The sequence below is a fragment of the Sinohyriopsis cumingii genome, chromosome 15 (assembly GCF_028554795.1).
Source record: "Sinohyriopsis cumingii isolate HCF-2022 chromosome 15, ASM2855479v2, whole genome shotgun sequence".
Lineage (NCBI taxonomy): Eukaryota > Metazoa > Mollusca > Bivalvia > Unionida > Unionidae > Sinohyriopsis > Sinohyriopsis cumingii.
The window spans coordinates 14,583,679-14,600,587 of record NC_142975.1 but is presented as its reverse complement, the minus strand read 5'-3'; the positions used below and the strand labels follow the sequence as shown (position 1 = coordinate 14,600,587).

The 16,909-nt window shown below is 34.6% G+C and overlaps 1 protein-coding gene across 2 annotated transcripts in view; it reads right to left on the bottom strand.

Annotated features, from left to right (window-relative positions):
* The window catches only part of LOC149781291 (tumor necrosis factor receptor superfamily member 11B-like), a 57,347-nt gene that overhangs the window by 8,597 nt on the left and 31,841 nt on the right, over positions 1 to 16,909 (bottom strand). For both annotated transcript variants that reach the window (XM_089935378.1, XM_089935377.1), the window contains 2 exons: positions 7,820 to 7,955; positions 1,111 to 1,147 (listed from right to left, as the gene is read on the bottom strand). In XM_089935378.1, the coding sequence (XP_089791504.1) occupies positions 1,111 to 1,147; positions 7,820 to 7,955 (173 nt within the window). The remainder of the gene's footprint in view (positions 1 to 1,110; positions 1,148 to 7,819; positions 7,956 to 16,909) is intronic.

Below are 16,909 nucleotides of genomic sequence, written 5' to 3'. Positions count from 1 at the left end.
GTCTACAACTAAATCCTGGTCAAGTATCACATAAAGATCTTTCATGGTTCAAAGGTTGTGGTACAGACAAGGAAACCAGTCACAGTTACATTTTTTTAACTGTCCTTATGGCCTTGATGTAGCCATACCAGTGTAACATGAACACAATGTCCAGCATACTGTACATTCCAGTACAGATTCACAAAAATACCAAAATTCATTCATAAGTTACGCCCAAAGAATGAAATGGGTCACAAAGTTGAATTTTTCATTACCTTGATCTAATGTGGGGGGTATGACTGTGATACATGACACAGCACCTTGTCATGATTTATATTTGGATAAAGTTTAATGAAAATATCTTCAGTGGTTCAAAAGTTTTAGCCAGAACAATAATGAAGTAGGTCAAAGTGCTTCATTTTCCCTTGTCATGACCTTAACTCTTTAGGACCTAACAACTGTAAATGACAGTCTTGTCATGACCTTAACCCTTTGGAAGCTACAACTGTAAATGACACACTGAATTATCATTATATACAGCTAAGTAAAATTTGGTCCAAATCTCTGCAAGGCTTGAAAGTTATAAGCTAGATAAATACATTTTAACGTATGGATAAATAATACCATATACTACATCAGGTGTGAACTAGATAAGCATATGTTAATGTATGGATAAATAATGCCATATCATAATACATCAGGTATGAACTAGATGTGTGTGTATGTGATTAGGATTTTTAACATAGCTTTAACAGCTTTAATTTTTCAGTCATATCACTACGATGTATGCAGTACAGTGGCAGTTTATAGTGATGTCTAGCAATGGGACATCATGCTGCAGACATGTAGACACCCAGTCACATTATCCTGACACCAGGCCAACCAGTCCTAACACGAACCTCTTAATGTTGAGTGCCTAGCGTGGCAGCTGTCAGTACCATTTTTGTAAGTCTTTGGTATGACTTGGCCGGGGTTCAAACCCACGACCTCCCGCTTCCGTGGCGGACGCTCTAACCACTAGGCCACCGGAGCAGTACGAGCTAGAAAAAAGCATGTTAATGGATGGATAAATAATGCCACATCATAATACATCTAATTTACAACAAGTGCATTAAAAAACATATGACTTACTGGTAATTGTCCAGCTTCATTTTCTTGTTCATGATTTCTGTGAAAGACATTGAAAATTAAGAAAATAGAGAAAAGATTATACAAGATTATTCAAGGACAAACCTACTCCTACTATCTGCTGCACATTGCTTTCCAAAAGGGAATAAACCAGTTTAAAAACTGGAAACCCATCTCTACTAATAATGAAGCTTAGAAAATGGCATCAGCATGTACTGCAAATAGCCTGAAGCAGGTTCTTCAAGCAATTATAAATAATGATCAAACCAGTTTTATCTAGGAAAGATATAGAGGGTAAAATATTCACATGCTATATGATCTCATGTTTTCTACAAAAAATATAACACACCAGGACTCCTTCTTTTGAGACTTAGAATTTTTTTTTGATTCTGTCATATGGTCTTTCATTGGTAAAGTGTTGGATTCTTTAACCTTTTGGAGGAGACTTCAAAATATGGATAAAGTTGTTTTACAAAAATATTAAATCATCCAATATTGTGACAGTGTTCATCATGGTTTGACAACAGGAGGGGCTGCAGAAAAGGTGATCCTTTCTCCATATGTATTTTTCTTCTGTGTGCAGAGATATTAGCCCACATGATCAGGAAAAACCCAAATATTAAAGGAACATGACTAAATCATATAGAATATCTTATTTCACAGATGACATGGTACTTATGCCTGATGACTCTGAAAAATTCCTGAAATCAGGACTGGACTGCTTTCATTAATGCTCTGAATTTTTAAGGCCTAAGTATATTGTTAAGAAAAACCCCAAAACCCAGTCTGGATTGGAAGTAGAACATGTAGGAATATTAAATATCTCAGAATATCATTTAGATTCGGATTCATCTACATTTATTTACTTTCCATGGAGCTAAACAATATGGTTAAATTACACTATGATACAAAATCAGGGAAATTAAAAATTGAATTCTGCAGTGGTCAAAAAGATTACCAACCCTGTTTGGTAAAAGTTTAGCTATTACAAGTTTGACACTATCAAAACTTGTTTACCTACTAATGAGTTTACCAAGTCCCCCCCTCCACCAAGCTGTACTAGACTCATTTTTTTTATAAGTTTGTTTGAAGTAGGGCAAGAGACAAAATTAAAAGAAAAGTAATTAAAGACTACCATGAGGGAAACCCTAAAATGGTTGATATCAAATATGTTTGTGGATTCTGCTGAGATAGCCTTGATCAGAAAAATGGTTGCTCTTGAACACAAATTGGAAAAACATTCTATTTGCTCCTCTCCTCTCCCAAACATAGCAAAATGTTTCCTATAGTAAAAGATTTTCTTAAAAAAGCTAACAAATGCATGAATGAGTTTGGATATATTTTCAGCTTACATAAAATTGCACAATAAGCTTACTGTTGAAAAATATAAGAACATCAATTATCAACAAATCCCAATATCATTACTGGAAATTCTACTGTAACGTCCATACACTGGATTGAAAAAGGAATCTTCTAAAATAAATGACTTTGTAAATGAACATTGTTCATGGATCACTCTTGACAGGTTTTGTAATAAATCTGGATTCCATGTAAGTTTCCTAGCATTTCAGGAGCTATTGGTTGCCATAAAAATCGACAGCTGAAGTAATTTTTATGTAAGTATCAATTCTAATATATATAGTACCTATTTATGCACTCCCCTGTCTTAATTATAAGGAATACAAGAATTCACAGAACTTTCATCTGAAATAATCACAAGCCAGTCTCAGTTGCAAAATGGAATACAGAATTTGACAAATTAAATGAGGATGAATGGAACAGGTTTTTTTCCTTACTTCACAAGGTAATCAGGAGTCCCAGACTTGAATGGTTTCAAACTAAAATTTTGCACATAATTTTAACAACACATTTGTTTTAAAAATTGGTAACATTTCAAGTAATTTTTTATCTCTCCAAAATCTCTGTATATGTTTTATCCATCTCTGATGGAAGTATACAAAAATAGAATCAATCTCAATTACAAGGTAAGTTCATAGAATTTCTGCCTGGCATAACAGATGAAAAATATCTGATGATGTGTATTTATACTACTATTGAAATTATATATTTATAAATGTAGATTTAATAACGAATTGTCAAACAGAACTCATTTTAAGAAAGAATTGAAATATACTTTTTGTCAGAAAAGAATTCTGCATAAAAAATTGTGCATGGGGAAATTTTGATACAAATGGCAAATTTACAAAAGTTGTTCTAAAACTGAATATAAGTTTATCGATATTTACCATTCTATAAGTATATATATATATATATATATATATATATATATATATATATATATATATATATATATATATAAGTTTGAATGTATGTATAAGATATGTATGTATTTATGTGTGTGTATATGTATATATGTATGTATTTATATGTGTGTATATGTATATATGTATGTATATATGTGTCTATATATGTATATGTAATACAGTGGAACCTGTCTTGAAAGACCACCCCTTCTGCCAAAACATAATGGTCTCTCATAACAGGTTATAACACTATATAATCTCTAAATCTGTACATGGAGAACCTGGTCTCTCAAGACAGGTGGCCTCTCATAGCAGTGGTCTCTCAAGACAGGTTTTACTGTATGTAGTACACATTTATATATGTAAGGTATTTTTTTTAATAGATTTATGTATAATGATTTGTCTGCACACATGAGTAGAAGGATGGATACATGAGTAGAAGGATGGATGACAAAAGCCACAGAAGCAGAAACTTATGAATATGAAAATAAGATGTAATATACTTGTACACATATGTGTATACAACTTTCCTCTTTGTGACTCTCTCTACTTTTGTAACAGCCTCTGACATAGCTAAGTTTAGTCTGGTACTTTTGGTTCCCTACTATGAAATTAATATTAACTCATATATTGTAAATGGTGAGACTCCAACCTTGCCACTGAACTGTGTATAAGGCAATAAAACATGTGCTGCATTTAAAAAACATAACTGCATAAAGGGTATTGCATTTTATATTTAAAATCAGCTTAAAATAAATTGCCCCCTTTCCAATCTGGAGCAGACAGTGAAGACTGTAAGATTTTTAAATTTAAAATCATAGTCAAGTTATTTTAAGTAAAATAGCAGGAACATATATTTTTCAAACATCTCAAAAGAATGTATGGTTCATGAACATGTTAATATTTTAAGTAGTTGGTTTTCCTCTGTCCAGTGAAATCATGCTATGTCTGGAAATAAACTGAATTCACTATGTAGCTGGAAGAGAGAAAGTTATCTAAATTAGAATGGCAGTATACAACTGACAAAATATATCCAAACCAATGAAAGCAAACACCTTAACTTTTCTTGCCATAGTGAACATGCCATGTTTTTTTCTCATTCATAAAGCAGACCAGATATAACCTGCTTTGCCAATCTTTTTGTACTCCTTTACATGGTAAGTTAACATTTTTCATTGTTTACAATTAATACCTAAATTCTTATTAAAGCCTGCAGAGTTAGTAATGCCCAGTTAGTAATGCCCACAGTTAGTAATGCCCAGAGTTAGCAATGCCCAGAGAGTAAAATGATGGACTGATATACTGATAGGTTTCTATTTGCCATATTTTATTGTCACGAAACATGGCTTAATTGTGACTAATCCAATCAGCTAGGCAAATAATCTAGGTTGGTAATAACAGCTATATTTGACAAGAGATTTTGCATCCTTTGAATATATTGCAATGGGTTTCAGACAATGATACTTTCTGTCAAACTCTGGTTCTCAGATTCCAAAATTAAGCTTCCTACTGCTGCATTTGTAAATCATAAAGCAGTTGTTTTTCAAAATGTATCTTGAAACATACCAAACAGTTGCCATATATACCCACCTTTAATATACCATACAATTACCATATATACCCACCTTTAACATACCATACAATTACCATATATACCCACCTTTAACATTCCAAACAGTTACCATATATACCCACCTTTAACATGCCAAACAGTTACCATATATACCCACCTTTAGCATACCAAACAGTTTAATATACCATACAATTACCATATATACCCACCTTTAACATACCAAATAGTTACCATATATACCCACCTTTAACATTCCAAACAGTTGCCATATATATACAAGTAGTTACCATATATACCCACCTTTAATATACCAAACAGTTGCCATATATACCCACCTTTAACATTCCAAACAGTTACCATATATATACAAGTAGTTACCATATATACTGACCTTTACTATACCAAACAGTTACCATATATATCCACCTTTAACATTCCAAACAGTTACCATATATAACAAACAGTTACCATATAGACACACCTTTAACATGCCAAACAGTTACCATATACACCCAACTTTAACATGCCAAACATTTACCATATATACCCACCTTTAACATATGAAAGAGTTACCATATACACCCACCTTTATTATGCCAAACATTTACCATACATACCCACCTTTAACATTCCAAACAGTTACCATATATATCCGCCTTTAATATTCCAAACATTTACCATATATACCCACCTTTAACATATCAAACAGTTACTATATATACCCACCTTTATTATGCCAAACAGTTACCATATATACCCACCTTTAACATACCAAACAATTACCATATATACCCACCTTTAACATACCAAACAGTTACCATATATACCCACCTTTAACATACCAAACAGTTACCATATATACCCACCATTAACATACCAAACAGTTACCATATATACACACCTTTAACATACCAAACAATTACCATATATACCCACCTTTAACATACCAAACAGTTACCATATATACCTGCCTTTAAGTCAGGTCCAACTACAAGCTTCATAGACCCAGATCTGCCATTGCATAATGAGCTAACAGATTATGGTCTTTGTAATTTTATTAGGAGTAATTAATACAAGATAGACCTTAATATAAAATTTTGTTTTGATTGATACAAGACACATGAAGAGAAGCAGATGATGAATAGTGGCTGTAAAGCCATAGAATAATTTAACATGGTCAGGGCCATAGATAACGATCATGGGAACTGTAAAGCCATAGAATAATTTAACATGGTCAGGGCCATAGAGAACGATCACGGGAACTGTAAAGCCATAGAATAATTTAACATGGTCAGGGCCATAGAGAACGATCACGGGAACTGTAAAGCCATAGAATAATTTAACATGGTCAGGGCCATAGAGAATGATCATGGGAACTGTAAAGCCATAGAATAATTTAACATGGTCAGGGCCATAGAGAACGATCATGGGAACTGTAAAGCCATAGAATAATTTAACATGGTCAGGGCCATAGAGAACGATCATGGGAACTGTAAAGCCATAGAATAATTTAACATGGTCAGGGCTGTAGAGAACGATCATGGGAACTGTAAAGCCATAGAATAATTTAACATGGTCAGGGCCGTAGAGAACGATCATGGGAACTGTAAAGCCATAGAATAATTTAACATGGTCAGGGCCGTAGAGAACGATCATGGGAACTGTAAAGCCATAGAATAATTTAACATGGTCAGGGCCGTAGAGAACGATCATGGGAACTGTAAAGCCATAGAATAATTTAACATGGTCAGGGCCGTAGAGAACGATCATGGGAACTGTAAAGCCATAGAATAATTTAACATGGTCAGGGCCGTAGAGAACGATCATGGGAACTGTAAAGCCATAGAATAATTTAACATGGTCAGGGCCGTAGAGAACGATCATGGGAACTGTAAAGCCATAGAATAATTTAACATGGTCAGGGCCATAGAGAATGATCATGGGAACTGTAAAGCCATAGAATAATTTAACATGGTCAGGGCCATAGAGAATGATCATGGGAACTGTAAAGCCACATAATAATTTAACATGGTCAGGGCCATAGAGAATGATCACGGGAACTGTAAAGCCATAGAATAATTTAACATGGTCAGGGCCATAGAGAATGATCATGGGAACTGTAAAGCCATAGAATAATTTAACATGGTCAGGGCCATAGAGAACGATCATGGGAACTGGGGTAAGAAACACCAGGGCCCCTCCTAGTTCTTGTTGAAGCAAAATTTTTCTTTTATAGAATTAAAAAGTTGTTTGGCCCCTGCCAACTCAAGGGCCAGTGTCCAGGGTATTATTCCGGTTGTCCCCCTCCATCTTATAAGGCCTGAACATGGTTTTATGCACAGGTGAAAAGGATAGTGTTGTACGTCGGGAAATGCAAGCTCACACTCATTTATATTTCTGGTGTTAAAGCTCTTAAATAGCCTCTTTCTTGGATGATGCATATTTTACGTTATGAAATACACAAATGCACGATAGGACCCATCTTATATTTATTGAAAATAAAAGCCAAAATAAGAAGCATACAAAAAATTTTTTAATCAAAAACCATATTAAACTGGAGACAATCAAGTTTAGCAGTGCTTAGAAAATTCAATGCATGAAGGATTGTAACAAAATATTTAGAATCAATCAACAGAGAAGTTTACCTTAATTTAATGATCAAAGAGGAGATTTTTGTACAGAATGAGTAAGTGTGATGAGAATGTTGGAATGAATTTATGTTTAACAGATCTGCTTGGATGGAAAATTTGTGTGACTATCTTAAAAATGAATAAACTTATTTGCACTAGTCAATTATAACACATTACCCTAATGAAATTAACCGTACAGTGTTCTCTATGACTCATCATTGACAATTGTAGCAAACATACATTACCTTCTTCTTCTTCGTTTGTGAAAGATATATATCAACAGTCCTCCTCCAAGTACAGTGACAACTACTGCCAACACACATACAGCTATAATGACCGATGGAGATGTCTGACTCAATCCATCTGTTATGGTAGTGGTAGCTGAAAAAATCAATAAAATAAGTAGAGGAATAGTCAGCAATTTGCTCCAATAAATACACCCTCACCTCCTGCACCTGCCACCCCTACCCAAGATGAAGAGGAGTCTATAATAATGAAACTACCTCCCACCCCGATCCCATGATGAAGATGTGTCTATAGGAAACCATTTCCCACCCCATCCCATGATGAAGATGTGTCTATAGGAAACCATTTCCCACCCTATCCCATGATGAAGATGTGTCTATAGGAAACCATCTCCCACCCCATACCATGATGAAGATGTGTCTGTAGGAAACCATTTCCCACCCCTACACCATGAAGAAGACGAGTCTATAAAAATTAAACTACCTCCCACCCCTGTCCCATGATGAAGATATGTCTATAGGAAACCATTTCCCACCCCTACACCATGATGAAGATGTGTCTGTAGGAAACCATTTTGCACCCGTACACCATGAAGAAGACGAGTCTATAAAAATTAAACTACCTCCCACCCCGATCCCATGATGAAGATGTGTCTATAGGAAACCATTTCCCACCCCTACACCATGATGAAGATATGTCTTTTGTCTATAGGAAACCATTTGCCACCCCTACACCATGATGAAGATGTGTCTATAGGAAACCATTTCCCACCCCTACACCATGATGAAGATATGTCTATAGGAAACCATTTCCCACCCCTACACCATGATGAAGATGAATCCATAGAAATTAAACTACCTCCCAACCCGATCACATGATGGAGATGTGTCTATAGGAAACAATCTTAAACCCCTTCACCATGAAGAAAATGAGTAAATAAAAGTTCAACTACTACCCACCCCTATCCCATGATGAAGATGTTTCTATAGGAAACCATTTCCCACCCCTACACCATGAAGAAGATGAGTCTATAGAAACCACCTCCCATCCCTACCCATAATAAACATGAATTGATAAGAAACTACTTCCCACCCCAGGGATGGTGCTTGGCTTCTCAAATAGCAATTTTATTACTTATTGGTGACAAAAAATCCAATCTGGCAATTTTTGGCTACAAGAAAATTTGGCTCTTGGGTTTGGGGTGGAGAAATTTAAAGGCACCATGAAAGGAAGCTGCAAACTTGGATATAAATGCACTGGAATCTATTATTACATAAATAAATCCTTTGTTCATACTGACAAATGCATCTTAACAGAGCATTTTTACATCATAATTCGCTTATGCAGAGACTTGGCTTGGGTACTGCATGCATTGAACACTGGAACAATCATACTACCCAATCAGTTACATCTGATTGACCTCTAAAGGTAGGAACAGGAATTAAAGCTGTACCGATGTCACTTTTTGCCAATTATGCTGATACGATGTATAGCCGATTATTAAAATTGCCGATACCGATTATGAGACCTATTATTTCATTATTTCATTATTATTTGTTTTATAACAATGAATGGTTCAGAAACATAAGCCTATTTAAGTGTAATGCAAGCAGGTATTTTGCCGTGTGAGTTATAACAAGGTTGTTTATGCTGCAAGTGAATTTGAACTTATTACAAAAACAAACAGGAACCAGATAAGAAGTACATTGCTATTTATAGAAAACAACGATCACACAAACATAAAACTTGAAAAACTTTATAACTAACAGTGACCTATGGTTTGCCAATTCAACATATAAATGAATGAAAATATATTAAGCTAGTATTTTAACTTAGATTCAATGATGCAGGTTGCCATTACTAGATTTCAATAAATGACTAAAAAATGTTAATAACAATAGCCCAATAATAATTAAAATTAATAATATGCATACTTTAAGACTAAAGTTAGACGTCACTGTATGCTGGCTGCAGCTAATACTGAAAGCCTAGTTGAGGTAGGTTGTATTTAAGCAACAGTAACATTTCTCTCTTCTCGTAACGATCCATGACGATCAAAAAAAATCTGGCCTGTGCCAATAAACAGCTGCTCGCTCAGAACACTTGAAGCTGGTGTAGACAAATAGCATCTAGCTAATCTGGCCAAGTAAAGGAACTGAAATCTGTGAGCGTTCTGCCAGCTGTATGTGTCTTCTTCTCATGGCAACAGAGGGCTGGCCAGATACAATTCAATCATTGTGTCAACAGCGTCGTCCATGTGGTTTGTTTCATTGACAGTATGGACAGGTTTGACACAAGCCACAGAAAACAAATCCCAGAGATGTGCCGTTGATGGTCCAGTGGGGTTTCAGTTTTTCTTTTTTTTGGTCGGGGTTGTCCTCCTGCTTGTCAGCTGATGCAACTATGATGCATTCTGCTCTAAGCCATTCTTTGGATCTGGTCACAAGTAATTCTTTGCTGAATAGGCAATGTTTGAATCATGGTGGCCAAGACATGATTTTTGTTGCTGGCAGTGTCAGCAAAGCATGTGTTCAGTGATGTCATCATATCATGGTGCATTGTCTGAATACCAATGACTTGCTTCATGCTCTCGAGCCAGCAACATTTGGGGCATTTTCAGCATAGGAAGAATGACGAATACATGTACATGTTTGGCTATCACTTACTTCCTTGGTAATGTCTGCAAATGGGCCTCATGTGTCCACAATATTGTTAATCAAGACCCACTGTTGGACTGTTAGGCTAGGCAGGTCATAGAGAGTAACGTAAGCCCTCAAGACTTGTTTTTGTTCATATAATGAAACCAAGATATTTTATGTAGAATTTCAGCGTGTCCGGACATCCTGGACAAGTTTTTTATGGGCAACATCAAATTTTTCCTGCTTCTCTTTGAGCTGCTGTTGTGCTAGGATGGAGTGCGGTAACTTGATGACTATCGATTGCAAGATCACCAAAACATCTTTAACAGCTCATTGCGACAGAATGCCATCACTAACGAGCTGCAGCATGTGTGCAAAGCAGCTGATGCTGTCGATTTCAGCTAGACAAATTACTTTAATCATGTTTGCACCTCTGTCACAGAGAAGAACATGGATATGAGTTTTGGGAATGTTGTATTCCTCCCATAATTTGTCCAGTTTGCTCACCAAATATTCTCCTGTGTGTGATTCACTGAGCGGCGTTGCTGCTAAAATCATCTGTTTCCGCTGAAAGTCTTCCGTCTGACAGTGTGCTGTAAGACTCAACAAGGCTACACTGATGGATGAGTCTGACCATGCATCAAATGTCAAACTAAGGTCAGATTGGGCAGAAACTAAATCATACACCTTGCTTTGTATCGCCTTATGCATGTCAGGTATCAAAGATGTGGAAAAGTACTTCTGATTTGGAATTTTATAGCGCGGTTCTGCCTTGGCCAGCAGATGTTGAAATCCAGTGGCTTCAACAACAGAAAATGGTTGCACATCTACTGACATGAACTCTGCAATAGCTTTGTGCCAACTAATAGCTCTCAGGTTGTTAAATGCAAATGGCTGCTTCTGGTCCAGCATGGTATTAATAGTCAGAGTACGAGGGGTTGCAGAAGCTGCTGAGGTTAACTGCGCAGCATCCTTTTCTTTTTTATCTGCCAGAAACAGGCCATGTTCAACCATGTGCTTGCACCGCAAGTGCTGGACAAGATTTGATGTCATTTATTTTTGGTTTTTGGAATCCTTTCCTCCTCTGGAAATGCATGCTTTGCAAAGTGTGCAATTTGCTTTGGACTCATCACCTGTATTTACTTTGAAGTAATTCCAGACTAAACTGTGAGTCATGCGCTGAAGCAGCTGGGGTATGCAGGCGTAATGTTGCTGATGCTGGCATGCCAATATCAATGCTGCATAATATTGTATGTCAGCATTCAGCTGCCTCAGCATGCGACCGCTATTCATTGACTAGCAGCATTGCAGGACTGGCTAAACAACAGATTAACTATAGTGAGTCATAGTTTCATTGTAGTTGTAAATGTCGCTAACTATCTAATCTGCCTAGATATCTGCTAATGTGTATGTTGGAAGTTCAAAAGCAACACCAGGCCTCGCTTGCTGGCTGGCTGCTGTGACTGGGATGAGTGCATGAATGGTATTGATAATCTGTTGTGTGCAGACAATCAGTGGTAGTGTACAGCAAGTGTGTTAAAAAGTATTTACTTTTAAGAATATATTGTCTTTCAATCAACCCACAATCAAAAGTTTATTCCTTAATTTCAACTATTTAATTCTGATTTAAAATTCAAGCCATGTCAAGATGAATGTTAAGACTGAATTTATATATTAGAAATTTGTTTACATTGGCACCAATTATTTCTGCCGATACATATTATACCGATTGTTCTAATAATCGGCCCGATTATGAGGATGGCCAATTAATTGGTACAGCTTTAACAGGAATAGCTACAACTGACCAAATCACTGGTTTATTTGTGGAAAAAATGTACCCCAAAAATATAGTTTTGCTGCAATTTCAAAGAAATCTGATTACTTTGTATAAATAGTATGCAAATACCTCCACCACAACAAAAAAAAAATATCAGTCTCAATCAATCTTCTACAATTATTTGATATTACTACCACAGTAATAAACTGGCATTTGTTTGGTCCTCAAACGTTTGCATTTAATGGTTACTTCAATAACACCTGCACCCTTCTACAAAGCAAGCCAACTACAATCTTCAATAACACTTTCCATCAAAGGAAGTCAGCATAAAACTTAAATAAATGTCATGGAATCTGATCAATTATTGCATTTTCCAAAGTGATTGGAACATTTTGCCAAGAAAGTTTCTGCTTAACAGGAAAAATGTTTAAACTTATGATCACTACCAAAGGCGGCATAAAAAGCAAATTAAATTACTAAATTTCAGATCTTTTGAAGCCATATATATTTTGGTTGCAAAGATGTTTGTTAAACTCTTTAATTTGTTCATGTGTTTTCATTTCCCTATTAACAGTCTTATTCACTTGGTAGCCTCGGCAAGATGATGGGTGTCTCCAGCTGACCAAAATAAAGGCCATTTAAATATAAACAACTATAAAGCAATGTGCTACTGGCAAGAATGAATATCTCTGTGAATTATGTAGTGACGTGTGTTTTGTGACAAAGGGATATAGATCAAATGAAGACTAACATTTTGTAAAAATAAAATGAGTTATTTGTGTTTTCTAATGGGACGTGAATTATATTCAAGTTTTCTAACAAGTGATCCATCCTCTAATTCATGGATTTTCATATTCATGTACAGTACTTTACGCATTATGGATTCTTCTCCACTGTTTTGAATTGTCAATACACACTCTCAGTGTAAATCCTATTCATTGATGACAGATTACCTCTTAGAAATTTAACTTCTATGGGAAATTTGATTTCTTTTAGCCCCTACCCTCCAATGCTTATCTCTGCATCAACTTAAGTCAATAATATTCCCTTGGTCACAGGGATATCAAGATAAACAGGAAGTACTGTATTATGAAAATGGCCACATTTTTAAAAAAATGGTGACAAAATTTTAAGGTTGGTGATTTTTTTGAGAGACAAATTTGTTAATGCCAGTGCCATCCCTACCATCCTTATCCCATGATGAAGAGGAATCTACATAAATGATACTACTCCCCACTCCTAACCATGATGATGATGTGTCTATATGAAACTCCTCCCACCCCTACCCCATGATGAAGATGATTTTATAGAAGAGAAAGTTGCACAACTCTTCTGAAAATAGTACAAGTAATATGACTGGTCAACATGCATATGTTCTGATGACAAACTATAATACATAATAAGTCCACTAGATGCTACAAGAGTAGTTGCATTCACAAAATTATATCATAATATTGCATCTAGCTGTAAGTTAAAATGGATAACAACTCTTACAAAGCTCATTGGAGCACAAAGATTTGTCAAGTGCATCTTCACATGATGATCCTAATAAACCTAGTTTCACAGCAATCCATAAACAACTGCAAGAAGTGCAGAACCAGATTTGCTAATTAGATTGTGCACTAAATTGTGGGTGCAAAGTGATTTGTTTATATGCAGATCTTTGGTTTATAACCATAACATTTCCCAAGTCCCAAGACAGTCCTTCAAATCCTGTGTCTCTAGTCTGTTTAATACATTGCTACAAGATTAAAAGGGCAATAACTCTAGCAAACTTTGTGGAAGCAAAATTATTTTGTTGATATGCGCATCTCCAACTGATGGTCACAGTAATATTTACCAAATTTCATGGCAATTCGTAAAAAACTACAGAACTAGTTGTGCTAACAAGATGTGTCATGTTTGCTGATACATGTATAAGCTACACGACATAAAGTACAATTTCTCAAATAAAGCGATTTGATGATTTGACACTGCATCTCCAATTGATGACCATAATATTTACCAAATTTCATGGCAATCCAACAACTACCGTGGGACTACTTGTTGAGTACCAGAAAGAAGAATGGTTTGATGTACTTGAGAATTACTGTATATACAAAGATCCAGAAAGTTTTTTTTCTATTTGACGCATGGAATTTTGTAGATTTCTCAACTACAAAATACGAACTTAAAGCCCAAATGAGTAAGGATTTTTTGTGGATACTATAGGACCCATTTGCCAATCTAACAAGTTTAGCACTGATGAAATTGCAGCTTTGCAGAATCACAAAAAATCACCCATTAAATCAAATAAAGTTATAGTACCTATGATGTATAATCAGCACCCTGAATTAATACAAAATCTGATCTAGGGATCTGCTGTATACATTTCTGGAATTATGAAATAATAGCAGATATGGGACATTTCTGTCGTAATGAAATAATAGCTGATTTAGGACTTTATGCTAATGTTCTCCTAAAAATGTTTTGGCATAATGAAATAATAGCTGATTTAGGACTTTATGCTAATGTACTCCTAAAAATGTTTTGGCATAATGAAATAATAGCTGATTTAGGACTTTATGCTACTGTTCTCCTAAAAAATGTTTTGGCATAATGAAATAATAGCTGATTTAGGACTTTATGCTAATGTACTCCTAAAAATGTTTTGGCATAATAAAATAATAGCCGATTTAGGACTTTATGCTCATGTTCTCCTAAAAATGTTTTGGCATAATGAAATAATAGCCGATGTAGGACTTTATGCTAATGTTCTCGTAAAAATGTTTTGGCATAATGAAATAATAGCAGAACCTACTGCAATAAATTTGGTATGAGGCTTTATATCAATAAGACTAAGGTCAATTTCAATGTTCACGGTTTTCTTACAAAACTCAGTTGAGTTATGATTGATGCTTCACTTTATCCCTGAAAACTGAGCCAAGGTCACTTTAAATACAGCAAGGTCACAGTAGCCTCATGTCATATTTACTAGAATGGACAGTTCTGACATGCCAATTAAACTGGGAACACTGACCAATCAAAAGTAGGTATTGATTTCACTGTGTAGTCATGCGTTGCTATCCACCATATTTGCTCACAAACATGAGACCATGAATGATTACACGTATTACATTGCAGAGGAATTTTAAAGTTTACACAGAAAATCACTGAAAATTTATCAGAAAAATTATCTGCCATGGTGCTTGGAGCACATGAAATGCAGACTGTCATTATTATGAAAAGATTCAAGAGGGAATTTTACCACAAAAAAAATTTTCAGACCAAAAACCAACACGGAAAATTGTCTGTATTGGTAGTGATGCATTATTTATAATCATATTTCATACATAAGTAACACAAAACTGATTTTAAACAATGATATTATTTGTTGTGCTTGTGAAAATGTTGAGTACAATCTTATGCTAATTGTATGCTAATGTTCAAATTGTATATCTTATTGGAGCCATAATATTACATTTGAAAGAGAAATGTTGTGTATACGTCTTGTTTCTTTTTATACTTTATAATTTTAGTTTGTTTTTCTTTTAAAAATTAAATTCAGAATATCAATGATTTTATTCAAATTTTCAAACTTGAGCATTGAGTTGTAACTGGTGCGAAGTTGACAAAATACCACCCTAAACTTTAAATTCTGGATTATCCCTAATCCTATTCATATATATAATTATAAAGTTGGATTTTGATATCAAATATTTCAAAATATAGTTATTTTCAATACAGTTTTTATTATGGAATGTTTTCAAAAATATTTTAAACTTATGAAGAGGTGAAATAAAATATTCATTTTGTCTTAATTAAACTTGGGACTATAAATCAGCTATATCCTGCCATCAATATATAGTTTTGTCCTTTTGACTTGAAGTAGAACTAATCTCTTACAAATTACTGATTTTAAAACACCCCCAAAATTGTTAAAACATCAAAATAATAAAATAAAACAAGTCACACTAATTTGCGAACAAAGTTCAAAGCACTTTCAAACATATTTAGTGAATGTGCGTGTTGTTGTTTATTTCGATGTGCCATTATTATTTTCTTCTTTTCTAAGAGAATATGATAAATGATCGTTTTACATGGATCTCATATAATTCAAATTTACTGGTTTCTGAATGATACCCTTATAAATGTTTCATCCATCCAACTGCGGAAACATGTTACTGTGACATAAACAACGTAAAACATTTCCTTCAATCACTCAGGCAACTTGTTATAAAGTGTTTATTTATTTATTTAACTTTAATATTTGTTTTCATAAACATAATGAAATTATTAATTGTAGATATAGAAATACTTGTTTAATTCTTATATGACAACAGGTACATAACAAAAGCTGTATTTTTAATTTTTTTTTTTAAAGTACTGAAACCATACTAAAAAATCTGCTTATTAAGTATACATAGCTTTGCAAGAACAGAAAGATTTTGTTATTTTGTCCTTTTCTAGCAAAATGTTATCTTCCAGTTTGTCAGAATGTTCATTCTTCCACATTGATCACCAGCGATATATTGTAAACTAACTTTGACCTGATTTTTACCATCGAAAATACTAATTTCATGACTATATTTTTTTGCACAGTAATTAAAGCTTTCTTTAATGCACGATTTGAAAAAATCTTGCAATCAGGTAAGAATTTTTCAGAAATATTGTCGAAAATCGTTTCTAATGAA